Below are 25,721 nucleotides of genomic sequence, written 5' to 3' on the forward strand. Positions count from 1 at the left end.
TCCCACCAAACACTGAAGGAAACCTCTATGTATGGAATATAAAGATGAAACCAGGTCCAAAAAAATAAGTTCAAAACAAACAGATTAGACAAGACTAGTAAAAACTTTAATAAAAGGAAAACCGAAACCTGTCATTATCCTCAGGGATATTGTATATTGAATTTTTGAAACAAAAGTTGGATAATATATAAAAGAGCTCTTGGGAATGTAATTTTACATACCTATTTTTGGAGTTGTAACACCCGAATGCCAGGATTCCAGAAGGAAAATGGAGGGAAATAAATCATCAAAAATGAATCAAGAAAATACTCCAAAGCCAAAAATAATATGTTTTCTGAGAGGGCTTATGGAGCATCCAGCATAGTTTGTAAAAATAATCTGGACCCAGGCACACTGTCATGAAATTTTGAGACAGTGGGAACAAATAACTGGTTCTGCAGATTTCCAAAGAGCTGGGGTGGTAGGGTGGAGTGCTGGGAGAAGGGCTTCGTATAAACAACCAAGAGTCATAATGGCACCAGATTTCTTAGTAGCAGTGTGGGAAACCCACAAGAACATGGAGCATTTTGCCTTTGCAATTCTGAGGGACGGTTATTTCCAACTTAAAATTTTCTATAAACTCAAACGGTAGTAGAAAGACACTTTTAGGTATGTAAGGCCTTCTCATTTTGGAAACTACTGGAGGATGTGCTCCCACTGCAATAAGGTCGTAAATCAAAAAAGTAGAGAGTGTAGGATCCAGGAAGCAGAGGGTCCAGCATGAGAGGGAGGATCCCCAATATGATGAAGAGCACCAGAGATGACAGGCCTGGAGACAAAAAGTCTAGAGTGCAGCAGGTTGGAAGGCTCAAAGAGTGCTTTCAAGACAATAAAATTGATAGAATTACATAATATTTTTAGTTGAATGTATTTAGAACAAAAGGGGTTGAATTATAATTACATAGAACACCCAGCAAAGGAAGTAACTGTGCACCAAACAAATATGCAGGAAAGAAAAAGGAATCATAATACATAGTTCTGTTTACCTGTATTGTATAGTTATAACAATGAAAAATGCTGATTTTTTTTTTTTTTTTTGATAACGGAGTGTTGCCTCAGTTTGTTGCCCAGGCTGGAGTCATGCCAGCTAATCTTTTTTTTATTATTATTATTATTAGAGACCTGGTTTCACCATGTTGGTCAGGCCAGTCTTGAACTCCTGACCTCAAGTGATCTGCCCACCTCAGCCTCCCAAAGTTCTGGGATTACAGGCGTGAGCCACCGCAGCTGGCTGAAAAATGCTGAATTTCTGATGAAAATAAAGATAAAGCCATTGGAATGGTACAGGGTTTGTGAAGTGTGTAGGGTAGGAGATAGAGGGAAGAGAAGTGTGTGAAAGCTAAATATCTTAGAGACCTGGAGGTAAATAGTGCAAGTCAGCTGAAAACTTTAAATTATTGCTACTGCATAAAAGCAAATAGAGAATGAGGGCAGGGTGACAAACTGCTTTTTTTTCCACAGCAGGAGTTGTAGAATTCGTTGGCACTTTGTGCTTCGCTTTTCAAATAAAGGGACTATTTTTTTAGTTTGAATTTAAAAATAATACAGATACAAGTATACATAACAATATGAATTAATCTCACAAGCATAAAGTTGAGAGAAGCCAGACACGAAAGAGATTCCATTTATAAAATATACAGAAACAGAAAATAGTAGCTACTGGTCGTGTGTGTGTGTGTGTTGGGTGGGAGGAGGGGAGATGTCTGGTGACTGGAAGATCTGGGTGCTGGTTATTGGGTGTTCACTTTGTGAAAATTCATCAAACTGTGGACATTTATGACCTATGCATTCTCTTTATGTAGATTAAATGTAATAAAACATTCCCCCCAAATGATACAGATACTACACTTACACATTACCATGTCAGTATTCACTGAGATGTGTATAACTACTTGTATTTGACTGTACAGAAAAATAATATGCAGAAATGTTTATTCACTTGGTACTTTTTAAATTGTCTAGAACAGACTGAGAGTGACGTGCATATTTGATTGTGAGGACAGTTTTTGTCATAATATCTGGTTATCGTGTAATACTAAACTACTGAAGTAGGGCCAACAAACTACAGAGCAAACCAGATCCTGCCCATGGCCTGGTTATGTCTGTCTTTGAACTAAGAATCATTTTTACCTGAAGTGTTGTTTTGAAAGAAAAAAAAAGAAAAGAAAATGTGAAAGAAACTACATGTAGCCTACAAAACTTATCTGGCCCTTGTACAAGAACACCCAAAAAGTAATGCCTGTTATCCTAGGAGAAAGAAACCATGAAAATTCTAACTGGAAGTCACTTAAGTTTTGTTGTTTTATTTTTTTGTGTGTCTTTAAATTCACCTTCTGAATATAGCTAAAGTAATTTTTTTCTTTTTTTTGAGATGGAGTCTCGCTCTGTCGCCCAGTCTGGAGTGCAGTGGCGCGATATCGGCTCACTGCAGCCTCCACCTCCTGGGTTCAAGTGATTCTCCTGCATCAGCCTGCCCAGTAGCTGGGACTAGAGGCACACGCCACCACACCCGGCTAATTTTTTGTATTTTTTTAGTAGAGACGAGGTTTCACTGTTAGCCAGGATGGCCTCGATCTCCTCCTGACCTTGTGATCCACCTGCCTCGGCCTTCCAAAGTGCTGGGATTGCAGTTGTGAGCCACCACGCCCAGCCCCCTAGTAATATTTTTTAAAATTGTAATTTGATGAAGTAGTTAGACCACGAATGAGGAGTTTCTCATGACACTGTGAAGCTTGATTTGTTCCTGTCTGTTGCAGGTTGTAGGTGGCCTAGATATCCACAAAAAGATGGTGGTAGATGTGTGACTCTTATCAGAGAGTACCACCCAACACTTTTGCTTTCTTCTCCATCTCTGAAGATCTGCTCAAGACGTCCAGCAATGCTCTCTGTGTATTTAAATGGAAGTATTTTTCTCTGTGAAGCCACATTTTCCAACATGAGCCTCATGAAGCCAACTAAGTGTTATTGAACTGTAATTCTCTCAATAACTCAGTGTAGCACTTTAAAGTCTGAAGGACAGCAACATGAAAAGAGCATATCAATGTGGTGGAGAAAGGGAAGGGGTTGGCTTTTTAATTTATTTTTCTTCATCTTTTATAACAAGAAAGTATCTATATATACATATGTAAATATTTATATATAGATATATGTAGCTTTCTATATATGTAGTAGGTTGGCTTTAATTTAATATACTTGATTCAGAAACAAAACAATAGAGTATAAAAGTGCCAAGCAGAACATAAAACATCCTTACTTTTATTTCACACAGTTTTATATATAGATAGAAGACTGTACAATTTGAGCCGGGTGTTAGGCCAGCTATTTTCCTTTTCCTGTGCTTTCTCCTTTGAGAGATTGACAAAGCATTTGTTAACGTCCTATTATTTACCTTAATTACCTTTTTGTAACAAAGGAGTCTGTAACTTTATACTTATGAATATATCCAGGGACTACTTCTCATTGCTGAGCAGCTTTTAATACACCTCTGCTTGAGGAGAAAGTCTAGTTCATTGCTACTGCCAAGAGCTAGTTCTTGTGTTCATATAGTAACTGCACAGTGCTTATAGCTGCTTCATTCTGTTACTTTGTAACTAGGAGTCATTGCATTTATTAAATGTCCCTCAGTAACGTAAGTGCTAGTTGTGATTTTATACATAAAGGCCAGAAGCTGTCTGAGGCAATCATGATTTATTGTATGTATCACTTACTGAAGAATACCTGAAGTGATCATGTAACCACTTATAAGGGATATCCATTTGTTTGATTACATGGGTAAATAATTTGTCATTAAACTTGTGTTTGAATCATGAATTCCCTTCGTTTCAAAAGACTTGCAGCTAATCTAAAAAACTGGTGATATTTAATATGCATGTATCTAAACACCCACATATATTTGTGGTTTAAGTGTGAGAAATCTTGCTAATCTATATGCCACAGAAGAGCAAAATTGTATCCAAATTTATACCACTTAAATTTCTTTACCACGAGGGATAGAGCATGCATAATGGGTTTTTTTTCTTGATTTGCCCATATAATTGGTAATGGATAACTTAATAAATTTGTGTGATATAAAAGTAGTGTATCATGTTCTACCATTTGATCTTGCCCTTCCCATTTCTGCAAAGGTACTATTGGCTGGAAGAAAAACATTTTGGTTAGCTTTGTATGACAGTAGTCTTTCCCTTTATAGTTTCTCTATAAAATCTGGTTTTAAAATCAGTGGAAAAGGGCAGGTTGAATCAAGATGAATCAATCTGAAATTGAGCACACCTGCCTGCCATCGATCGCTGTTCCTTCAACTGAGTGCTGCACATCATGGGCTCTGTCTGTGAGAGAAAAATCCCGGTGCTTGGTGTCCTTGCATGACATGGAGTTTTGCATGTAGATCAATTTAAAATGTACCTCTTGTTTACATAATTTGCATAATTTTAAAAGATAATGTTGCCAAACTTTGGAAATGTTAATGTTCAGACTGAAAATCTCCACTACATGTAACTTTCTTCCTCTGGATCAGTGGCATGGCTTATAATCCCAGCCAGTGGTTTGAACTGTTCCAGTGTCAACTGCCATGTGCTCTGCTTCAAGGGGGAACTAGGCTTTTGTGAATTTTTTGTACATAAGTATTTGTTACAAATATTTTAGCAAATGCTTTCTATTTCTCTTGCTTGTGCATATCTTGGCTGGCGTTACAGAAAAATAGTGTAAACATTATTTCCTTACTGGGGAATGAGGGTTTTTTCTTTTTTTTTTTTTTTTTTTTAGTTTGTGTGTGGGGGTGGGTAGGGGAGGGGATGGTTTATGTTGAATGTTTAGTTTTTCTTCTGCATGATACTTCATGTTGTGGGATCTTTAGAAAACTTCATACTGTATGAATAAGGAAATAAAATATTTGAAACTTGCTTGAATGTATTCAGTGGTCTTTGATGGCTTTCCATAGCTATGAGAATTTTTTTTCCTCTCAGTCTTTTAAGTTCTTAAAAACAGTCTGGTAAAGTGACATTTAATCTCTATAAAAACCTACAAATTCCTGTAGTACTCTCCCATCACCTCCCGCCATGACTTCCCTTACTACTACCCCTCTCTCTGCTCCAGCCATGTTAGCCTCCTGTGGTACCTGGAGTCTTGCGTTTGTGTCTCTTAGGCCCTTGCGCTATCAGTCCCTTTTTGCCCCTTTCCCCTCCCAGTATCTCATAGCTAATGCCTTCAGGTGTTTGTTCAGTTACAGCCTAGCTCAAAAGGAACTGTCCTGGCTACCCTATTAAAAAATACAGATATACCTGGCTCTCCTTTCCTCCTCTATATTTCCTTCTTCAATGGCATTTATCCTTTTCTGACACAGTTTACTTACGTATTGTGTGTTCCCTGACTACTGAATAAAATGAAAGCTCCAAAAGGGTGGTGATTTGTCTCTTGTTCACTGATGATAGCCGCAGCCCAGTTGTCCAGAGTATTACCTAGCTCTCAGTGTTTACCCAATAAATAATAATGTGATACCGTTTATGCAGATTGTGATTTTATAATAAATGCTATTCAGTATTTTTAAAAGGTAAAATTGGCATTTCTTGAGATTACATTTATTTGGTAACTTTGCTTTCATTTATTCAACTTTACAGTCCCTACATGTCCATCACTGTAACAGGCACTTGAGATGCTCCAGCAAATGACATCCCTGGGCCAGAGAAGTTGGGGATGTTTTATATCCAGAACACCCATATCGCCAGATGTGCACTAGTTACAATGGGTTTTGTGACTTGTTAAAACATCCCAGGAGTAAAGGTTTGTTAAGCCTAAGCAAGTAGATGGATTTAAGCCCCAAAGCTCTTTTCTTTTTTTTTTGAGACAAGGTCGTCTTCTGTTCATCTAGGCTGGAGTGCAGTGGGATGATCACAGCTCACTGCATTCTCAGTCTTCTGGGGTCAAGCAGTCCTCCCACCTCAGCCTCCAGAGTAGCTGGAACCACAGATGCATGCCAGTGCCTGGCTGTTTTTGTTTTGTTAAGACAGGGTGTTGCTATGTTGCCAGGCTGGTCTCGAACTCCTGAGTTCAAGCGATCCTCCCACGTTGGCCTCCGAGTGTTGGGATTACAGGCTTAAGCCACCACACTTGGCCCTTTTTTAAACCTACTTCTAACAGTCTTAAAAGTAGACAAGATGAATGTCCAAGGAGCATGAGCTTTCTTGCATACCATCCTAGTTCTAGGGGGCATGAGAGTTGGAGCCCAACTCTTCTGGAGCGAGTGACTAGGAGGAAACCCCATGGGTCTCCCTTGCCAGCCACGAATACCTAAGAAAATGCTCTTCTCTCAGGCCCATCTCCCAGGCAGTGTATCAGTGAATACATACGTTAAGTATATGTCAGAAAATCCTACCAGATACTGAGTATCCAAAATCATAACCTTTAGGGTGGTAGGCAGACATGATAATTACAATATAGAGTGACACGTGCCATAGAAACAGATAAGGTTGGAAGTATTAGATTTAGTGTCTTGGCCTTAGAGAAGGGTTTAATGAAGTTATTTGACTCAGGTTAAGATCAACTGCCAGTATGGTAGTCAAATTTATTACCTCTATTCCTCCTTCATACTTTCCCATCCCAAGAATTATTAATTGGGTTCCCTTAACATTTTCTCTCCCTTTCAAAAGCCCCAAGTAGTACTACTACTACTGGGGAACAGGAGATACAAACGCTTAACTAAGCGGCGGCGGGGTGAAAGCAACTCCTTAAACCAACGTTCAGCATTCCACATTTTAGCAGCTGCTAGGGAAATATATTTGCTCTCTTGTATTGCTGACAGTTGTAATTACATAGGAAATCTTCAAAAGGAAGTAATTTGGATAATACCAAAACATTATTTCCCTTTAATACAGATAACCCATATTTTCCCAATTGAAATGATGCTTTTAACTTCCTGCCTCCTCCGTTCCTTGAAAGTCGATTCAAAACATTTATGGTCACCTAGCAATGGTTCAATTCCATTCAAGTGCTTGGAGAACCTGATTACAGGCATGGGCCCATTCCCCAGGAAAGTAAATGAAGTAGTCACAATTTTGAATTTAACTTCCTGGGGAAAGGATGAAGGTAGGCAAGTACCTCTGAAAACCTGTACAAGACTCCAGAATAAAAAAGTCCCAAATCTTATAAAGGTATGAGTAAAAGGATCTGATGCCATTGTACACATCCTTGCTCCATGCTGCTGTTGCCAAAGGATAAAAAAATGATTTGAGGTGGGACATAACTCAGCAATTTCCATGTGGATTCCCAGTTGAGTATTTTGCAAAAAAAAAAAAAGCATTAATGAATGAAATTTTTAAAAATACCTAAGTATATCCAATCCCACATACTGTACAAACTAGCTTAGAACAGTGGGATATGTAACTGCTATAAAGGAAATAAGCTCAACAATTTTTCTTTTAGTTCCTACATGAACTTTCTAATACTCCCATTACTGAAGTTTACATGTTTTCATCAAGGGTTTTAGAGATGCACAAGAGAAGTATCAAAGTTAAGTTTAATAAAGTAAGTTCCTTCCATTTTGTAATGTATAAAATAATACTATTTAAACAGGCAGAAACTAGCTAGTCTGCATTTATAGAACATAGTTTTTTGGGTGGGAAAAAAGCATTCTTTCATCATTTCACCTGTACTAGAAGAAACAGACTTATGATGGTTCTTACTATTTTTCAACTTTAGAATTACTCATTCAGCAGAAGCTGTATTTCAAGTACCCAACCATTCAGTTTTTCACTTTCAATGTAATCTTCAAAAATTACGTGAGACATTCAACATACTTTATTATAAAGTAGGCTTTGTATTAGACGATTTTGCCCAACTGTAGGCTAATGTAGTGTTCGGAGCCCTTTTAAGGTAGGCTAAGCTATGATGTTCGATTTTTGGTATTTTCAACTCACAGTGGGCTTATCTGGACCTAAACCCATCATAAGTTGAGAAGCGTCTATATACCCAACATTGGTTACGTATACTTTCATTAAATACTCCTTTGAAAAATAAAGCTTTCTTCACGTCAACCCTGTGATGTAGGTCTTTAATTTTTAAAACTGCAAAACAGGTTCCAAGATGAGCTCTTACTGATGTATATGGTATAATATGGTATAGCCAAAACCACTGCTTATGACCTCTCAAATATTCACACATCAAGGCCAGGCGCAGTGGCTTACGCCTGTAATCCCAGCACTTTGGGAGGCTGAGGCAGACGGATCCCTTGAGGTCAGGAGTTCGAGACCAGCCTGGTCAACATGGCGAAACCCCATCTCTACAAAAAATATAAAAAATTAGCCAGGCATGGTGGTGCACACCTGTAGTCCCAGCTACTAGGGAGGCTGAAGCAGGAGGATCACTTGAACTCAGGAGGCTGAGGCTGCAGTGAGCTGAGATTGCACCACTACACTCTAGCCTGGGTGACAAAGTGAGACCCTGTCCGCCAACAAACAAATATTCACACATCACCCAGTATTAAGGAAGGGTCATCATTCAGAGGTTTTTCTGAGACAATCTATTAAATTACAATTTATAAAGAAATGTTTATAAATTTGTATGAAGTTATACATTTATAAAAGTAAAAATCCAGATAGAGCTGTTTAAACAAGAAGTTTCCCTCTGAGAGGATTACAGACTATGCAATCTGCTACATGTGATTTCAGATAAATGATAAATTATACCTAATGTGTAAGTATAATAGAATCAATTTTTGATATTTAAATTATCCTAAAACCTGTTGAGTGTGAATACTCTTAAAACTTTCTTTTCTGTTTATGCTTCTGGCTGAGAATGGAAGAAGGCTTCAAATGACTGAAATTGTTCAGATGGTTTCTTGTGACCGACCACTGTATTTTTCTCCAGAGTCCAAAGGCAAGATAAGTCTCTGACTTGAAATCAGAATCGATCTGCTGATCTGCTAGCCACAGCTCGAATATTGCCATAAACCTTGGAAGGAGGATTTCCTGCAAAGGGGGAAAAAAAAGTATATACAGAAATAGACTCACATTTATAGCGCCTACAGTCGTCCCTCGGTGTCTAAGGAAGACTGGTTTCAGGACTCCCACAGACACCACAATCCTTGGATGCTCAAGTCTCTTATATAAAAAATATGCACATTAACTACACACATCCTCCCATATACTTTAAATCATCTCTGGATTACTTATAATACCTAATACAATGTAAATGCTATATAAATAGTACTGTATTGTGTTTTAAAATTTGTATTATTTTTAATTTGCCATTATTTTTATGTATTTTTTTTCTGAGTATCTGATCTGCCACTGGTTCGATCCGCAGATGTGGACCTTGCAGACAGAGGGCAGACTGCACATGAAAAAGGGTCTAGAACCCTAAAAAGAACAGAGACATTTTCTTTAATTGGAAATTACAAAAAAAAAAAAAAAAAAAAAAAAAACAAAAAAACCTTAACGGAAATAATACCCAAATATTCTCCAAAAAATATTTTAAACTTCTAAGAGCGAAAGGCACTGAGTTGTTAAAATATTTCAAAAAGAAGCCAATCACGGAGGCCTGGGAGCCAGAGAATCCCAATTTTCCCAGCAAGCCACTAAGATCCTGTAACTCTTATCAGAAGGTACTGACTTTGCTGCAGGATCAAGAAAATGGGTTAAGTGGATCAATTGCCTGAAGCTGTTCAGCAGCTCTCCCTTTGTTGAACCTAAAATGTGATGTTCCCTGCTACTCTGGAATGGTTTTTCTCTGCATCTTATCAGGAAGGCAGCAAAGATTTAAGCAATATTACCCAATAAACACTTTCTCTTCTCTTGCAGACAAATGGAATCTAAGCAAAAATATTTCTACTTCCGGCTGGGCGTGGTGGCTCGCGCCTATAATCCCAGCACTTTGGGAGGCTGAGGTGGGCGGATCACAAGGTCAAGAGTTCGAGACCAGCCTGGCCAATATGGTGAAACCCTACTAAAAATACAAAAACTAGCCAGGCAAGGTGGCGGGCGCCTTTAGTCTCAGCTACGCACAAGTCTGAGGCAGGAGAATCGCTTGAACTTGGGAGGCAGAGGTTGCAGTGAGCCAAGATCGCGCCACTGCACTCCAACCTAGGCGACACAGCGAGACTCTGGCTCAAAAAAAAAAAAAAAAATTCTACTTCCTTCTCTAGGCCCACCTTTGCCAACTCCCAAGGGTTTCTACTTGCGATCTTTAATATTACCCTAAATTGCTTTGCAAATGTGGTTTTGACTTCCGCAATTAACTTCCTATCCCTCCCAGAGAAAACACCAAAGAAAGAAACTGCTATTACCCAAGATTAGGTTGCAAATGGCAGTTCTTGCCATCTTGATATTTTGGAAGGAGCCAAGGATGTGAACTTTCCTGAAAGAAATAAAATGAGACAAATTAGTGGCTGGGATGCAATGACTCACACCTGTAATCCCAGCACTTTGGGAGGCCAAGGCAGGTAGATCGTTTGTGGCCAGGAGTCTGAGACAAGCCTGGACAGCATAATGAGACCCCATCTCTACAAAAAAATTCAACAGTTAGCTGGGTGTAGTAGCACGTGCCTGTAGAGTGCCAACATGCCAACCTGAGTGACAGACCAAAACCCTCTCTCTCAAAAGAAAAAAAAAAAGACACATTGTAAACAAAAAAGCATTTCCTTACCTAAGTCATGTACTCCAAAAATGCTGGAAAATCATGATAGAGTCAGATTCTTTTTTATGAGGGCAGTGGTTATGGCTGCACAATTCCACGAATATAGCAAAAACCACTTTTTAAAAGGGTGAATTTTATGGTATATGAATTGTATCCCAATAAAAAATTATTAGAAAAGACAAAGAATTGTTTGAAAAAGTAAAATTTGTGAAGATTCTTGGTTAATGATGGCTCCCATCCTGTGAGTGCTTTATGTGCCAGGGCTTTCTATGCATGCCCTCATTAATCCTCACATGACCTTCCTGTTTTACAGATGAGGAGAGACGTTTATAAGAAATCAAAAAGCCTGCCCAAGACGACACACTGGCAGAGCTGGTTACTGAATACCCATAAATGCAATACTGTACTCAATTTCAACATAATTGGTTTTCAACTGCAAAGTTTCCTAAAGATTATCTAAATTTCTTCAGGGCTCTGAGGATCATTTAGACCCTTTTAATGGGCATTCTTTACTGAATGACAAAACTGACAAGATACAATTTTGCCTTTTTGAGTCCATCTTCCAAACTGTTTTCACTGTGCCCTGTACAAATCAGCTAAAGCTTCTATATCTTCAACCCCTGTTAATATTCCCTTCACCTTCTGGCTTTAACTAAGGCCAGATCTCAAATGGTGGCCAGTTTTTCCTCCACAAACTAGGTACCTCTGGGCCTGGGGGAGGAGCAGGTGCCTTCATGCCACATCCAGACCACATGCTCTCCCTCCTGCCTCCCTAAAAACCCTTTGGCTTTGGATCTGCTCTCAGGCCACATCACCCACCACCCTGCCTGGCTGCGGTCCTCAGCTGCCCCTGCAGATCACCTGTGAAGACGTTAGCTCCTGGCTCGCTGTCTTTCTCTTGCTATTCCCCATCACCATGCTCGATCATGTCAATACCCATGAAGATGATAATCCCAACATGCCAGCCTCTCAGGTCCTTGATATCCTTTATGCCAACATGGGGTCTTGTTTTCCACCCTACTCCAGCCTCTTCCATCCATGGTCACACCCTGGACTTGGTCATTACCAAAAACTGCAGCCCCCCATAATTTCAATTTCAAACATCCAACTCTCCCTTCACCACTTTCTGTCATTCTAGCTCATATCTACACAAATAATCCTTCACCCCATCCCAGGACCTCCCATCTATGGATCCTACCCACCTTCACTGCCCCTCGCCCCCTCACATCCCACCTCCCTTCCTCTGCTCACAATCATCCAATGACTTCCTATTCACTCAGAGTAAAAGCCAAAGTCCTTATGATGACCTCAAGGCCCTATTATTTTTGACTCATCTATCACTCTCCGCTCTCTCCCTTTCGTCCTTGGTCAAGCCTCCTTGCTCACTGCCAGATGTGCCCTCAACTCAAGATCTTTGTGCTTTCCCCTTCCTCTGTAATGCTCTTCCTCCAGACACCTGCAGATGAACAAAACAAACATTTACAAATGCTCCTTCCTCAAACTCCACTAAAATGACAGGAAAGACGTAAGCCCAAAAGGAAGACGAGAGTGATAACAGTAGCAAAGTCCAGAAAGGTGGAAAGCAGATGGAGGAGATGGAACTGACTGTGCAGACCCAAGTCAACTGATGCCTAAATCAGCAGCGGGAATATCAAGAAGCAGAACTCCAGGAAAGAGACTCCGAGGCAGGGGACAGGGAACCCAGGATGATGGCTGTGCAGCCAGAATGCAGGCAGAAAGCATGGGGGCGTTTTTGGAATAGACATCTCCAGGAGAGATTTCTCAAATATTAGATGCATTCGAATACATCAAGAGGAGATACAGACAACGTATAGCTTCTTACTGAATTAGTACGATGAAAATGAAGAAAGGACATAGATACATAAGAGTTACTTCCTCAAGTGAAAACAATGCTGCAAAAGAAACATAAGGCAGTCACAGTATTTCACCTGGCTCAGCTGTAAGTACCCTGAGCACTGATTTCTGTTTTCAGGTAATACTGAACATGAATCTAACAAAAACCACAAGGGGACCATCAGGAGGACAGAGAAGAATAAATCGGAGTGTCAGAAAGGCTGAGTGTGTGCAGTGGAAGTAAGGGGGTGAAAGACAGCTAAATCTTCATCTTTGATGGTACAAAGTCAATAGTGAATCTGAAAAATAAGAGGCTATATATGAACAAAATATCTGGAAATAGAGACAAGTAATTTTTTAAGATAAGCTAAAAGAGTTGAAATTGGTTCCCCTGAAAAGGGTGAAATGGAGGTAGGCAGTAGAAATTTTTGGCTTTTTTTTCTTTTTCTTTTGAGACAGAGTCTCGCTTTGTCTCCCAGGCTGGAGTGCAGTGGTGCAATCTCGGCTCACTGCAAGCTCCACCTCTTGGATTCACGCCATTCTCCTGCCTCAGCCTCCCAAGTAACTGGGACTACAGGTGCCCACCACCACGCCCGACTAATTTTTTGTATTTTTAGTAGAGACGGGGTTTCACTGTGTTAGCCAGGATGGTCTCAATCTCCTGACCTTGTGATCCGCCCGCCTCGGCCTCCCAAAGTGCTGGGATTACAGGTGTGAGCCATCGCGCCCGGTCAATATTTGGCTTTTTAAAACTGTGTGTATGTTTAACTTTGATTAAAATTATTTAAAACAGAGCATGACAGATGAGGAAATAAATACAACAAAAACAGATAAAGTGGGAGTAGTTTTGCTGCAGAAAGAACCAAAGTAATGGGGCAATAGTTGGAAAGGAATGGAGGCTTCAAGACACAGAGGCAACATCATTTCCCATCTGCTTGTATTAAATACACCTGGAACCAATTGTTTTTAGTTTTCTATCTGGCTCACATTATACTGTATTTTGCCAGGTTATTGGCAACTCATCAAAAATAACTTTTATAGGTACACAACAGCCCATCTAACAGCTTTATTATAATTAATATAAACTGTTAAACGTAGATTTCCAACTAGCCTGTCTACAGCAAAAGCAAGAGATAGTACATCTCTTAATTTCAAGTAGTTTGTAATTCAATTTGTAAGAAAACACAAAAGATGTAAGTAATACAGTAGCAACATTATTCACATAGCCACAAACTGAAAACAACCCAAATGTCCACCTACTGTGACTGGATAAACAAAATGTAATACAGCTGACTTTTGAATAATAGGTTTGAACTGCATGGGTCCAGTTACACACAAATTTTTTTCAACACATATATTGGAAGATATTTTGGAGATTTGAAAAAATCCAGAGAGGAGCTAAGTATTGTCAAAAAAATTAAGAAAAAGCTATGTCATGAATGCATAAACTGTATGTAGGTACTAGTCTATCTTATTTACTACCATAAAATATACACAAATCTATTATAAAAAGTTAAAATTAAAACTTACGCACACAAACACGAGCCATATATGATGCCATTTGTAGTCAAGAGAAATGGAAACAAATGCAAAGATGCAGTATTAAATCATAACTCCATAAAATTAACTGTACTGCATACTGTACGACAACTTCACAGCCACCACCTATTGATCTTGTGGTGAGCTCAGGTGTTGCAAGTATCCACTTAGAATGCCATGTGATGCTGATCACGTGATGCTGATCATCTCCCATGAGCAGTTTTGACTCTCCAATAAACTGTCTATCACAGTAGAAAGTGATTTCTCACAGGTTCTTGCCTATTTTTAATCTTAGTGCAATATTGTAAGCTTTGGGACCATGGGACCCATGTTGGATGGGTCCCACATAAAGTGCCACTAGTGATGTTGGGAGTGCTCCAAAGAAGCACAGAAAAGTCATGACAGTACAAGAAAAAGGTGAACTGGCCAGGCGCGGTGGCTCACACCTGTAATCCCAGCACTTTGGGAGCCCGAGGCGGGTGGATTGCGAGGTCAGGAGATTGAGACCATCCTGGCTAACATGGTGAAACCCCGTCTCTACTAAAAATACAAAAAAATTAGCCGGGCATGGTGGCAAATGCCTATAGTCACAGCTACTCAGGAGACTGAGGCAGGAGAATCCATTGAACCCGGGAGATGGAGGTTGCAGTGAGCCAAGATTGCACCACTGCACTTCAGCCTTGGCGATAGAGGGAGACTCCATCTCGAAAAAAAAAAGAAAAAGCTGAATTGCTTGATAGGTACTGTTGACTGAGGCCTGCAGCTGCAGTTGCCCACCACTTCAAGATAAATGACTATACCATAGGACCATTGTAAAAAAAAAGAAAAGGAAATTCATGAAGCTATCACTGCAGCTACAACAGATGTGAATACACCTGCAGTTTTGCCAAATACCCCTTTATCTTATAAAATAAAAATAAAGCTCCTAGGCCCCCAGGCAAGACAGAACAGACTGTGGCAATAAGATATCAAATTGTAAACAAGACCTAAGACCACCTGGGCAAGGGTTAAGTCATACACCCTACACTTAAAGAGTAAACGACATTCTAACGGCCACAGGATATTTTTTTTTCTCTAGCAGCTTAACAAGCACTGACCTTGTGATAAACAATATTAAAACAATTACAGCTCACCAATAGCTAGATACAGATTGACCCCAACTTCCCTCTTCCCACACTCTGTTCCACAAACAGTAACTATAGCTTTGACTGGACAAGAGACTGATCCCAGTAACATCTCCTGATAAGAGATCACCGACCATGGACTGGTTCTACCAGCTTCCAGAGGCAGTGCATTCAGTCGTCATGTCCCTGTCCCTACTTCATCTTGTAACATACAGGATCTAATTGTCAGGTATTTTAAATGTTAAGTCTCCACCCCAAAGCGACCAGGGGTTGTATGTTACATTATTCAGTATACAAGCATTAGGACCCCTCTTATATTCAGAGCTCCTCCTATAACCTGTTAAATAAGTATACTTGGCCAACCCATTCAGCATAAATTCCTGTCTCATCCTTTCCTCCTTCAAAGTGCCTGCTTTTGGTCTCTGCTGAAGGCTATACTTCCCAGCCTGTCAGAATGGCCACCCTGCAGACTGCAACCCTTCCTAAGAAATAAAGTTTCCTCTCCAAATTTATAGATCTTATGATTCTTTTCTTGACAATCTCAAATTGGAAATGCAGCTTTTATGTGGGTGCAAGATTGTTCTAAGAAAGACATATCTATAGAGTCTAATATGATGGAGAAAAAAATTAAGTCATTATATGACAACTTACAGCAAAAGGAAAGTGAAGGATCTAAAGCTGGAGAACTTAACACCAGCAAAGGATGGTTTGATAATGTTAGAAAGAGGTGGCTTTAAAAATGTCAGGATAACAGGAGAAGCAGCTTCTGCTCACCAAAGGGCAGCAGACAAGTTCCTAGATGCCATTAAGAAAATCATTGAGGAGAAATAATATCTGCCTGAACAGGTTTTTTGTGCAGATGAAAAATGTCCTGTTCTGGAAAAAAATGTCACAAAGGGCAATTATTAGTAAAGAAGAGTAGCAAACACCAGGATTTAATGCAGGAAGGGATAGGCTAAACTTTACTGTTTTGTGCAAATGCAGTCAGGTTTATGATCAGGACTGCCATTATCTATAAAGCTGCTAACCCCGATCCTTGAAGGGAAAAGGTAAACACCAGTGGCCTGTCTTCTGGATGTACAAGAAGGCTTGCACAAGGAGAGCTCTTTTTCTGGATTGATTCCATCGATGCTTTTTCCCTGAAGTCAGGAAGTATCTTGCCAGTAAGAAATGCCTTTTAAAGCTCTTTTGATGTTGAGCAATGTCCCAGCCACCCAGAACCCCATGAGTTCAACACTGAAAGGCAACAAAGTGGTCTCCTTGCACCCAAACACTCTCTAATTCAGCCTCCAGAACAGGTAGTCATAAAGACCTTTAAGGTTCATTACACACACTACTCTATGGAAAATAGTGTCAATGCTATGGAAGAGAACTTGATGGAAAGAACATCGTAAAAGTCTGGAAGGACTATGCCATTGAAGACACTGTCATTATTATGGAAAAAGCTGTGAAAGCCTCACGCCTGCAACTATAAATTCCTGCTGGAGAAAACCATGTCCAGAGGTTTTGCATGACAGTACAGGATTTACGACAGAGCCAAATAAGAAATCATGAAAGAGACTGTGGATATGGCCAAAAGTGAGGGGTGAAGGGTTTCGGGATATGGATCTCGGAGAAATCAAGAGCTAACAGACACTATGCCAGAGGAATTAACAGAAGACGACTTGATGGAGGTGAGTGCTTCTGAAGCAGTGCCGGGTGATGAGGAAGATGATGTAGAAGCAGCAGTGTCAGAAAACAAGGTGACATTAGACAATTTGGCAGAAGGTTTCTGATTATTCAAGATGCTTTTGACGTCTTTTATGACATAGACCCTTTTATGACGTGGGCACTGAAACTAAACAAACTGTGGAGGAGGACTGGTACCCTACAGAAACATTTTTAGAGAAGTGAAAGGGCAAAAAAGTCAGAAATTACAATGTATTTCTGTAAAGTTCCAGAGTATGCTTGCCTCTCCTGCCTCCCCTTCCACGTCTTCCTCCTCTGCCACCCATGAGACAGCAAGATTAACCCCTCTTCCTCGTGCTCCTTAGCTTGTTCACCATGAAGACCTTTATGAGATCCACTTCCACTTAATGAATAGTAGATAGATTTTCTCTTCCTTATAATTTTCTTAATAACATTTTCTTTTCTCTAGCTTACTTTATGAAAGAGTACAGTATACAATACATATAACATACAAAATATGTGTTTATCAACTGTTTGTTATTGGTATAGCTTCCAGCCAAAAGCAGGAGTAGTTAAGTTTTGGGAGAGTCAAGTCATACATACATGGATTTTCAACCATGTTGGGGGTTCAGCATCCCTAATCCCTGCAATATTCAAGGGTCAACAGTATCCCTGTGCAATGAAATAGTACTTGCCAATAAAAAGTAACTACTGATACACCCAACAAAATGGAGAAATCCAAAATAACATGCTAATTAAGAGAAGTCATACACCAAAGCCTACATACTGTGTATTTCCATTTATATGAATTTCTAGAAAATGCAAAATAAGAGTGACAGAAATTAGAGCAATGGTTGTCCCAGAAAAGGGTGGGGGCAGGCAACCGACCATAAAGATGCACGAGGGAACTTTCAGGGTAAGAGAACTGTATGAGTGTCATGGGACTACAATATACATTTGCCAAAAACTCATTAAACGGGATACTTAAAACAGGAGAATTTTATTGTATGTAAATTATGCCACAATAAACTTCTAAAAAGTTGGTTTAACTAGTAAATTTTAGGTTAACACTTATAAATATACTTAAAAGTTTACCAGTAATAAACTTAATGACAGATTATATAATTTCATTGGCAAATCAGTTACAGTTTTAGATTTCTATTTTTTTTTTTTTTTTTTTGAGACAGAGTCTCACTGTAGCCCAGGCTGGTTTCGAATTCCTGACCTCAGGTGATCCACCCACCTTAGCCTCCCAAAGTGCTGAAATTACAGGTGTGAGGCACCACGCCTAGCCGTTTTTTTTTTTGAGATGGAGTCTTGCTCTGTCGCCCAGGCTGGAATGCAGTGGTGCAATCTCGGCTCACTGCAGTCTCTGCCTCCCAGGTTCAAGCAATTCTCCTGCCTCAGTCTCCCAAGTAACTGGGATAACAGGCATGTGCCACCACGCCCAGCTAGTTTTTTTGTATTTTCAGTAGAGACTGGGTTTCACCATGTTGGCCAGGCTGGTTTTGAACTCCTGACCTCAGGTGATCCGCCCGCCTCGGCCTCCCAAAGTGCTAGGATTACAGGTGTGAGCCACCGTGCTGGGCCATGGATTTCTAAATTCATGAAAGCTTTCAGGGCTACTACTCAGCCAGTCCATGAGTTAACGATGATTTAACTGAAGATTTTTTTTTGACTTTATAATTGCGCCAAAGTGATACGCATTCAGAATGCTCTTCAGTTTTCAAAGAGAAGTATCCTATGATATCAAATGAAGTATCAAATGAACTTCTGACTTATGAGATCTTTAATTTACAACAGGTTTATCTGGACGTAACTCCACCATACGGTGAGGAGCATCTGTATATGGATTTTTTTTAAATTAATTAATTTTTTATTTTTTGGATACAAGGTTTCACTGTGTCACCCAGGCTAGAGTGCAGTGGTGCCATCATGGTTCACTGTGGCCTTGACATTCTTGGTTCAAGCAATCCTCCCACCTGAGCATCCTGAGTAGCTAGGGCTACAGGTGTGCACAATCACGCCTAATTTTTATACTTTTTGTAGAGATGGGATCTCCCTATGTTGCCGAGGCTGGTCTTGAACTTTGGGACTCAAGCATTCCTTCCTCCCACCTTGGCCTCCCAAAGTGCTGGGATTATGGGCATGATCCACTGTGCCCAGACTATATGTGGTATTTTTATTTTTATTTTGTTAGAGTCTCACTCTGTCACCCAGGGTTGAGTACGGTGGCATGATCGTGGCTCCCTGCAGCTTCAACCTTCTAGGCTCAGGTGATCCTCCCACTTCAGCCTCCCAAGTAGCTGGCACTACAGGTGTGGGCCGCCACACCTGGCTAATTTTTGTATTTTTTTTGTAGAGAAGGGGTTTCACCATGTTGCCCAGGCTCGTCTCAAACTCCTGAGATCATGCCATCCACCTGCCTCAGCCTTCCAAAGTGCTGGGATTACAGACGTGAGCCACCATGCTTGGCCATATTTTTAAATGTGGTGTGCATTTGCACATTTCCAGTTCAAAATAGCTTCTCCCAAGGGTCCTTATTTCTGACTCTAGGCTCAATCCATAGAAGATCAAACAATGTAATTATATTCCTGGCTTCAGGTAAAGAGGGCCACCAACACAGTAGTATAGTTATCCTTAAAGTATAAAGAATGTACAAAATTTAGATTCTATATAATGAAGAGTCCTTCAGTATGGAGCAAAATTGAGATATTAAATGAAATTATTTCAGGATTTAGTCTCAGGTACAACCCTCCTCCTCTCAGTCAACTGTTCAGTTTCCCACCTTCAAAGCATTATATAATCTCTGAGCCATCTGCCAGTAAGATCCCCAGCCTGGGCAGCTTCAGCCTCAACAGGGGTAATCCCAGCTTCACTTCTGGCACCTTTATTTTAAGCCCCTATCATCTTATTTATGTTCACATGTAACTGCTCTCTAGTTTTCCCTAATGTACGATATTCCCCTCCTTTAATAAAAGGCCTTAACATATATATGTATATATATAAAGTAGATATATATTTCTAAAGACTCACAAGGGCATCTGAAATAGTGATTGCTTGTTCTCCCCTAGTGATTTAATAGATTCCCTTAAGTATGTATGTATGTATGTATGTATGTACGTATATATGTATTTATTTATTTATTTGAGACAGAGTCTCACTCTGTCGCCCAGGCTGGAGTGCAGTGGCACGATCTCGGCTCACTGCAACCTCCTCCTCTCAGGTTCAAGTGATTCTCCTGCCTCAGCCTCCTGAGTAGCTGGGACTAATGGCGCATGCCACATGCCCAGCTAATTTTTGTATATTTAGTAGAGACAGGGTTTCACCATGTTGGCCAGACTGGTCTTGAACTCCTGACCTTAGGTGATCCACCCGCCTCAGCCTCCCAGAGTGCTGGGATTGCAGGCGTAAGCCACTGCGCCCAACCCGAGATATTATTTAAATCTTCACCTGTAATAATTTCTTTTAATATCATTTCTAAACATTTCTTCCTTGTTAAATGAGAAAAGAATATATAATTTCTTAAATTTTCTCAACTTAAGCCTCTTTCAAAGTTGGTGACTATCTATTCACTCAAAAGTATACAGATGATTCCCAACTTAAGATGGTTCAAACTGGGATTTTTCAACTTTACAAGGGTGCAAAGGTGATACACATTCAGAATGCTCTACTTCAAATACACATACAACCATTCTGTTTTTCATTTTTAGTACAGTATTCAATATTCAGCACTCTGTCATAAAGTAGAATTTGTGTTGGATGACTTTGCCCAACTGTAGGCTAATGTATGTTCTGACCACGTTTATGATAGGCTAGGCTAAGCTATAATGTTCCATAAGTCAGGCATATTAAATGCATTTTAGACTTATGATATTTTCAATTTATAATGGGTTTATGAGAAGCATCTGTACTAAGATTTAGCAGCAACATTATACATAAAATACAACTGTTATGACTTTCTTAAAACAAAAGATCAAATATGACAATAATTTTCTCAAGATCAGATACTTACACATCAGCCAAAACTATCCGCGTCCGTGTCACATTCTCTATGGTGAATTTGGTTTTTCCTCCTTTGCCGGCGATTCTTCCTATTGCCCTGGATAGATGGTCTCCCTTTAGGGGTTTAACTAAACAAGAAAAGCAAGATCTCAGGAGGCAAGCCATTCTAGTGTACCACCCACTTCCATATAAAGTTTAATCATAAACTAAATTTCTCTAAAGGACACAAAGTGTGTATATATATATATATATATATATATATTTTAAAGTTGCTAAAAATACAGCTCAATTGATGCTATTAGAAAACTGAGAGTCACATCACAATACAAAGTCAGCGACACAAGAGCACAGACCACCACACACTTACCATCTGTAATTTCAAAAGACTCTAGGAAGAGGTCATCCAACCTGATGAGGGCAAGTGCATCCTATAATATAAAAACAAACACCGTGAAGCCCCTTCCATTTGCGTACCTGAAAAAGAGTAAAGTGCAAAGCACTATGGAACTAAAATCCACAAACTCTAGCGCTAGAAAGCTTTTTTTTCTTTTTTCCTTGGAGACAGAGTCTTATGCTGTCACCCAGGCTGGAGTGCAGTGGCGTGATCTTGAATCACTGCAATCTCCGCCTCCCCAGTTCAAGTGATTCTCCCACCTTAGCCTCCCAAGTAGCTGGGACTGCATGCATGCACCACCACACCCAGCTAATTTTTTTGTATTTTTAGTAGAGATGGAGGGTATTGCCATGTTGGCCAGGCTGATTTTGAGCTCCTGGCCTCAAGTGATCCACCTGCCTCGGCCTCCCAGAGTGCTGGGATTACAGATGTGAGCCACTGCGCCTGGCCTTAATTTTTTTTTAATGCCTAATCCATTGAAATGTTCACATTGAATATTTTTCAAGTCCCCATTTTAGATATCATGGAATTACTCACCTCCACCTGAAAGCCGAGAATAAAAGCTTTCACAAAATCAGCTGCTTTTGTCAGAGCACTAACATCCTTGGTTTCTTTACAAGTCTGTTAAAAAACAAAAAAGGGTACAAAATACCGGTGAGAATCAAACAGAAAATGTCCTAACAAAATACTAGAAATGTCCTTTCCCATTATTGGAGAATTTCCTTCACCACCACCTTTCCCTAATATATTCTGTATAACGCAGGTTCTGGTCAGATAAGTGCTATATTTTATTTGCAAAACAAAACCTTCCCAGCTCCAAAGCTTGGCTGTTCCACCCAAAGAGTGTCAAATAACCGCACTATATGATCAGATTTTGGGGTTAACAGCAAGACTCCTCTGGCACAACCCAATCTCTCGCATTCTGAAGAACCTCTACCTTCTGTCCATCCCTTCAATGCCCAATGTCCTCTCCTCTTCTCTCTCAAGGCAGTCTTCCCTGGGATTCCTGACTTAATCTTCGTAGTTATCATTTATATGCTGATGTTTCTTAAACCAACAGCTTCAGGCCTAACTACCTGCATGCACTGATTGGGGAAATAATGATTGAAGCACTGCACCTGTCCTCAAAGTTTATTTGAGAAATGCAGAAATAACTGTTATTCATAAAATGCCTACCACTATAAATAACACGCACTATAAATAACATGCTTTACACACCATAACTCTAACCTTCACAACAACTTTGAATGTTAAGTGATACGACTACCTTCGTATGTGAGGAAACTAAAGTACTAAAAAGCAAAAAGGGTAAGATTTCAACACAGGTCTGATTTCAAAATTGTTACTTCCACTGTCCCATGCACATTCACGGTCTAGTTGAAGAGACCACGTAGTCAACAAATTTAAAACCATATGGGCTTGTGCAATGGGAAAGTCCCTAGGGCTTTCTCATTTAAAACTAGACCCTAGTTCCAATCCTATATGTGACCTTAGACAAGTCCCATAGATACTTTAGATCTTGAGTTTTCTCATCAGTAAAATAAGGAGGTCAGAGTAGAAGATGCTGAGTGTTCCCTACTAGTATAACAGAAAATTTCCCTTATTAGCCTGATAATTATGGCCAAGTTTCCTCACATCTTTAAGATGGGAATATCCTGAAGACTAAATGATGTAGAGCATGGTGTAATACCACTGTGTGTCTGGTATATGGCAGCATCAACAAATGTTAGTGGAATCCAAAGTGATTATCTTGCAATAAATAGGACAGTGAAGCACATGAAAAGTTTAGGCACTGAAGATATGACTGAAAAATGGACATACCATAACAGAGAAAGAACTTGAGCTAGACCCGGAAAGATACTGGAACTGAAGTAGAAAGAGAAAGGAGTAGGGAGGAGAGGACCTCTTTCAAAGGCCAAAGCCACCAAAAAGTATGGACATAAACTTTATGATTCGTGAGAGACAAACTTGTGACTGAGTCTCCTACTTGAAAAGCAAGTTAAGTCCAAAACTTTTTCCTTTAGGAATGTTGAAGATGCTCACACCTGTAATCCCGGCACTCCGGGAGGCCGAGGCGGGTGAATCATGAGGTCAGGAGATCAAGACCATCCTGGCTAACACGGTGAAACCCTGTCTCTACTAAAAAATACAAAAAATTAGCCGGGCGTGGTGGTGGGTGCCTGTAGTCCCAGCTACTCAGGAGGCTGAGGCAGGAGAATGGCGTGAACCCAGGAGGCGGAGCTCGCAGTGAGCCGAGATCATGCCACGTTACTCCAGCCTGGGCAATAGAGGGAGACTCCATCTCAAAAAAAAAAAAAAAAAAATTTTTTTTTTTTTGAAATGCCAGGATGTTATAAAAGCATTGTGACCTGGGAAAATTAATCTGGCACTGGCAGATGGATAAGTGGAGAAAGGAGAGACGTCAAACGATGAAGCAAGGGAAACCTACAACGAAACAATACTCCTTGGCACGAAACCATAAAAGCCTGAATGAGAGAATGGCAACCGGGACAAAGAGGAGTTACTCTATCATGTTCTATGATATTTTAAACTTTATCAACTATTTAGAATAGTGCCTCTCTTTGTTCCATTATTATATTCCATTAACAGAGATGAGACTATACCAGTCCCAATGATGGTAAAAGAATCCTTAAAAATGAAAATATAATTAATTTTGGTTATTGATTCTGGTATGAAATTGGCACCCAGAAAAGAAAGCCCAAAGTAAATTTTAATGTCTAATTCCTGGATTGATAGCACGGAATTTAAAATATATACATATGCCGGGCGGGGCAGCTCACGCCTATAATCCCAGCACTTTGGGAGGCCAAGACGTGCAGATCACCTAAGGTCAGGAGTTCGAGACCAGCCTGGCCAACATGCTAAAACCCAGTCTCTACTAAAAATAGAAAAATTAGCCAGGTTTGGTGGCGGGCACCTGTTAACAGTGAGCCGAGATCATGCCACTCACTCTAGACTGGGTGAAAGAAAAAAAAAAAAAAAAAAAAATATATATATATATATATATACACACACACACACACACACACATGCATATGTTTCTTATCAAAATAGTACATTTTTTAATCAAAAGAGCACCATTAAAACACAGTCATGCACTGCATAATGACATTTTGATCAGTGACCAAATGCTCATACCATGTGGTCTCCTAACAGTATAATGGAGAATACACAGAAACCTGATATATGGCACTGGATACCGGCAATGCAGATCAAGTAGATGAAATGACTGATATTCAGTAATGGTGCTGAGACATTTGGTTTTCCATATGAAAAACATATATAAACAAATATACACATACCACCTAGGTTTGTGTAAGCACACTCTATAATGTTCGCACAAGGACTAAGTCATCTGACAAAACATATCTCAGAACATATCCCCGACGCTGACTGTATATACTTCTTGTAAAGCAGCAAGTGCTTATGTTCATTATTTGCCTACTTCTGTTTATGACAATCTCTTTACTCGACCTTTTCTCAATTTGACATAGAACATTATAAAAGACACACAGAAGCAGAGCCAGTATTTTGGTATGATCTCAGAACTAATTTACAAGTTCAATTAATATTTGTATCAAATGAAGATTTTTAAGGCATTTGGGAAGTTCAAACTCAATATGGTAAATTTTTAAACTGGACAAAAACCATAAAACAGAAAGTCCCATTAAGTAAAGCCTATTCATGCCTTTTCATCTCTGTAAGAGAGAAAGCCTGGTGTATTGGGAAATGGTTGAGATTTTCTTACCCTGATTTCTACATTCCTTGATTTCAAGTTAAAGCGTATCTGAAGTCCCAAATGTTCCACAATAGGAGTAAATATCTTCATCCAGTTTTCTTTCAATGGTGTGTATCTGTTAGCTGGGACTGGAATTTTCCTTGTTTCTTCTTTCCCACTCTGTAATAAAAGAACACACAACTCAGAAGGCTATGGAGGGACGGTGATGGAATTTAAAATGACATCTGATCCACAAAGGGCCTCCTTTAACTGAACTAGTTACACTTCAAAGAATCACTTCTCTCTGAGCATCACGGCAGAACAGCCCCACCGCAGCTTCAACATTCCCCAGAGGCCACCGGCTTGATCCGCGTCTGGCCCTTGCCTCGTTGCTGTCCTAGGGTCCCAGCCACATACCAGGAGCCCGTCCCCACAGAGGGGTGGGAAGACGGGCCTCTTCGCCGGCCTGGCCTCCTCTGTGTCCATGCGGCCTGCATCCCCGCCCTCTCCCGCTGCGGACAGCTGTTCAGCCTGTCGTTTCTTCGCCCGTCGGCCACCCTTGCGGGTGACCTGGGTAAAGCCCTCCTCTGCCCCGGCGCTCTGCGCTTCCATTTCGGATTCCATCCCCGGGAATCTTAAGGCGCTTCCGGCTGAAACACGTGCGCAGCCGCACCGCGCAGGAGCCAGCCTCAGCCAACCACCCCTACAGCTCCGCCCCTTTCCTAAAACGTCACAG

At 40.2% G+C, this 25,721-nt stretch overlaps 2 protein-coding genes across 3 annotated transcripts in view; one reads left to right on the forward strand and one right to left on the reverse strand.

Moving 5' to 3' along the window:
• The window catches only part of PPP3R1 (protein phosphatase 3 regulatory subunit B, alpha), a 76,691-nt gene extending 71,753 nt beyond the window's left edge, over positions 1-4,938 (forward strand). For both annotated transcript variants that reach the window (XM_058428697.1, XM_032177641.2), the window contains exon 6: positions 2,796-4,938. In XM_058428697.1, the coding sequence (XP_058284680.1) occupies positions 2,796-2,843 (48 nt within the window). In that variant the 3' untranslated portion in view covers positions 2,844-4,938. The remainder of the gene's footprint in view (positions 1-2,795) is intronic.
• Positions 4,939-5,120: 182 nt separating this feature from the next.
• Positions 5,121-25,670, reverse strand: PNO1 (partner of NOB1 homolog). Its single transcript, XM_032177639.2, has 7 exons — positions 25,403-25,670; positions 25,016-25,165; positions 21,784-21,867; positions 21,220-21,280; positions 20,863-20,980; positions 10,313-10,383; positions 5,121-8,996 (listed from the first exon to the last, which is right to left on the reverse strand). The coding sequence occupies exons 1-7, from the start codon at positions 25,607-25,609 to the stop codon at positions 8,929-8,931; spliced, it is 759 nt and encodes a 252-aa protein (XP_032033530.1). The 5' UTR covers positions 25,610-25,670; the 3' UTR covers positions 5,121-8,928.
• Positions 25,671-25,721: the final 51 nt, after the last annotated feature.

This window comes from Hylobates moloch, unplaced genomic scaffold, assembly GCF_009828535.3.
Source record: "Hylobates moloch isolate HMO894 unplaced genomic scaffold, HMol_V3 SCAFFOLD_15, whole genome shotgun sequence".
Classification (NCBI taxonomy): domain Eukaryota; kingdom Metazoa; phylum Chordata; class Mammalia; order Primates; family Hylobatidae; genus Hylobates; species Hylobates moloch.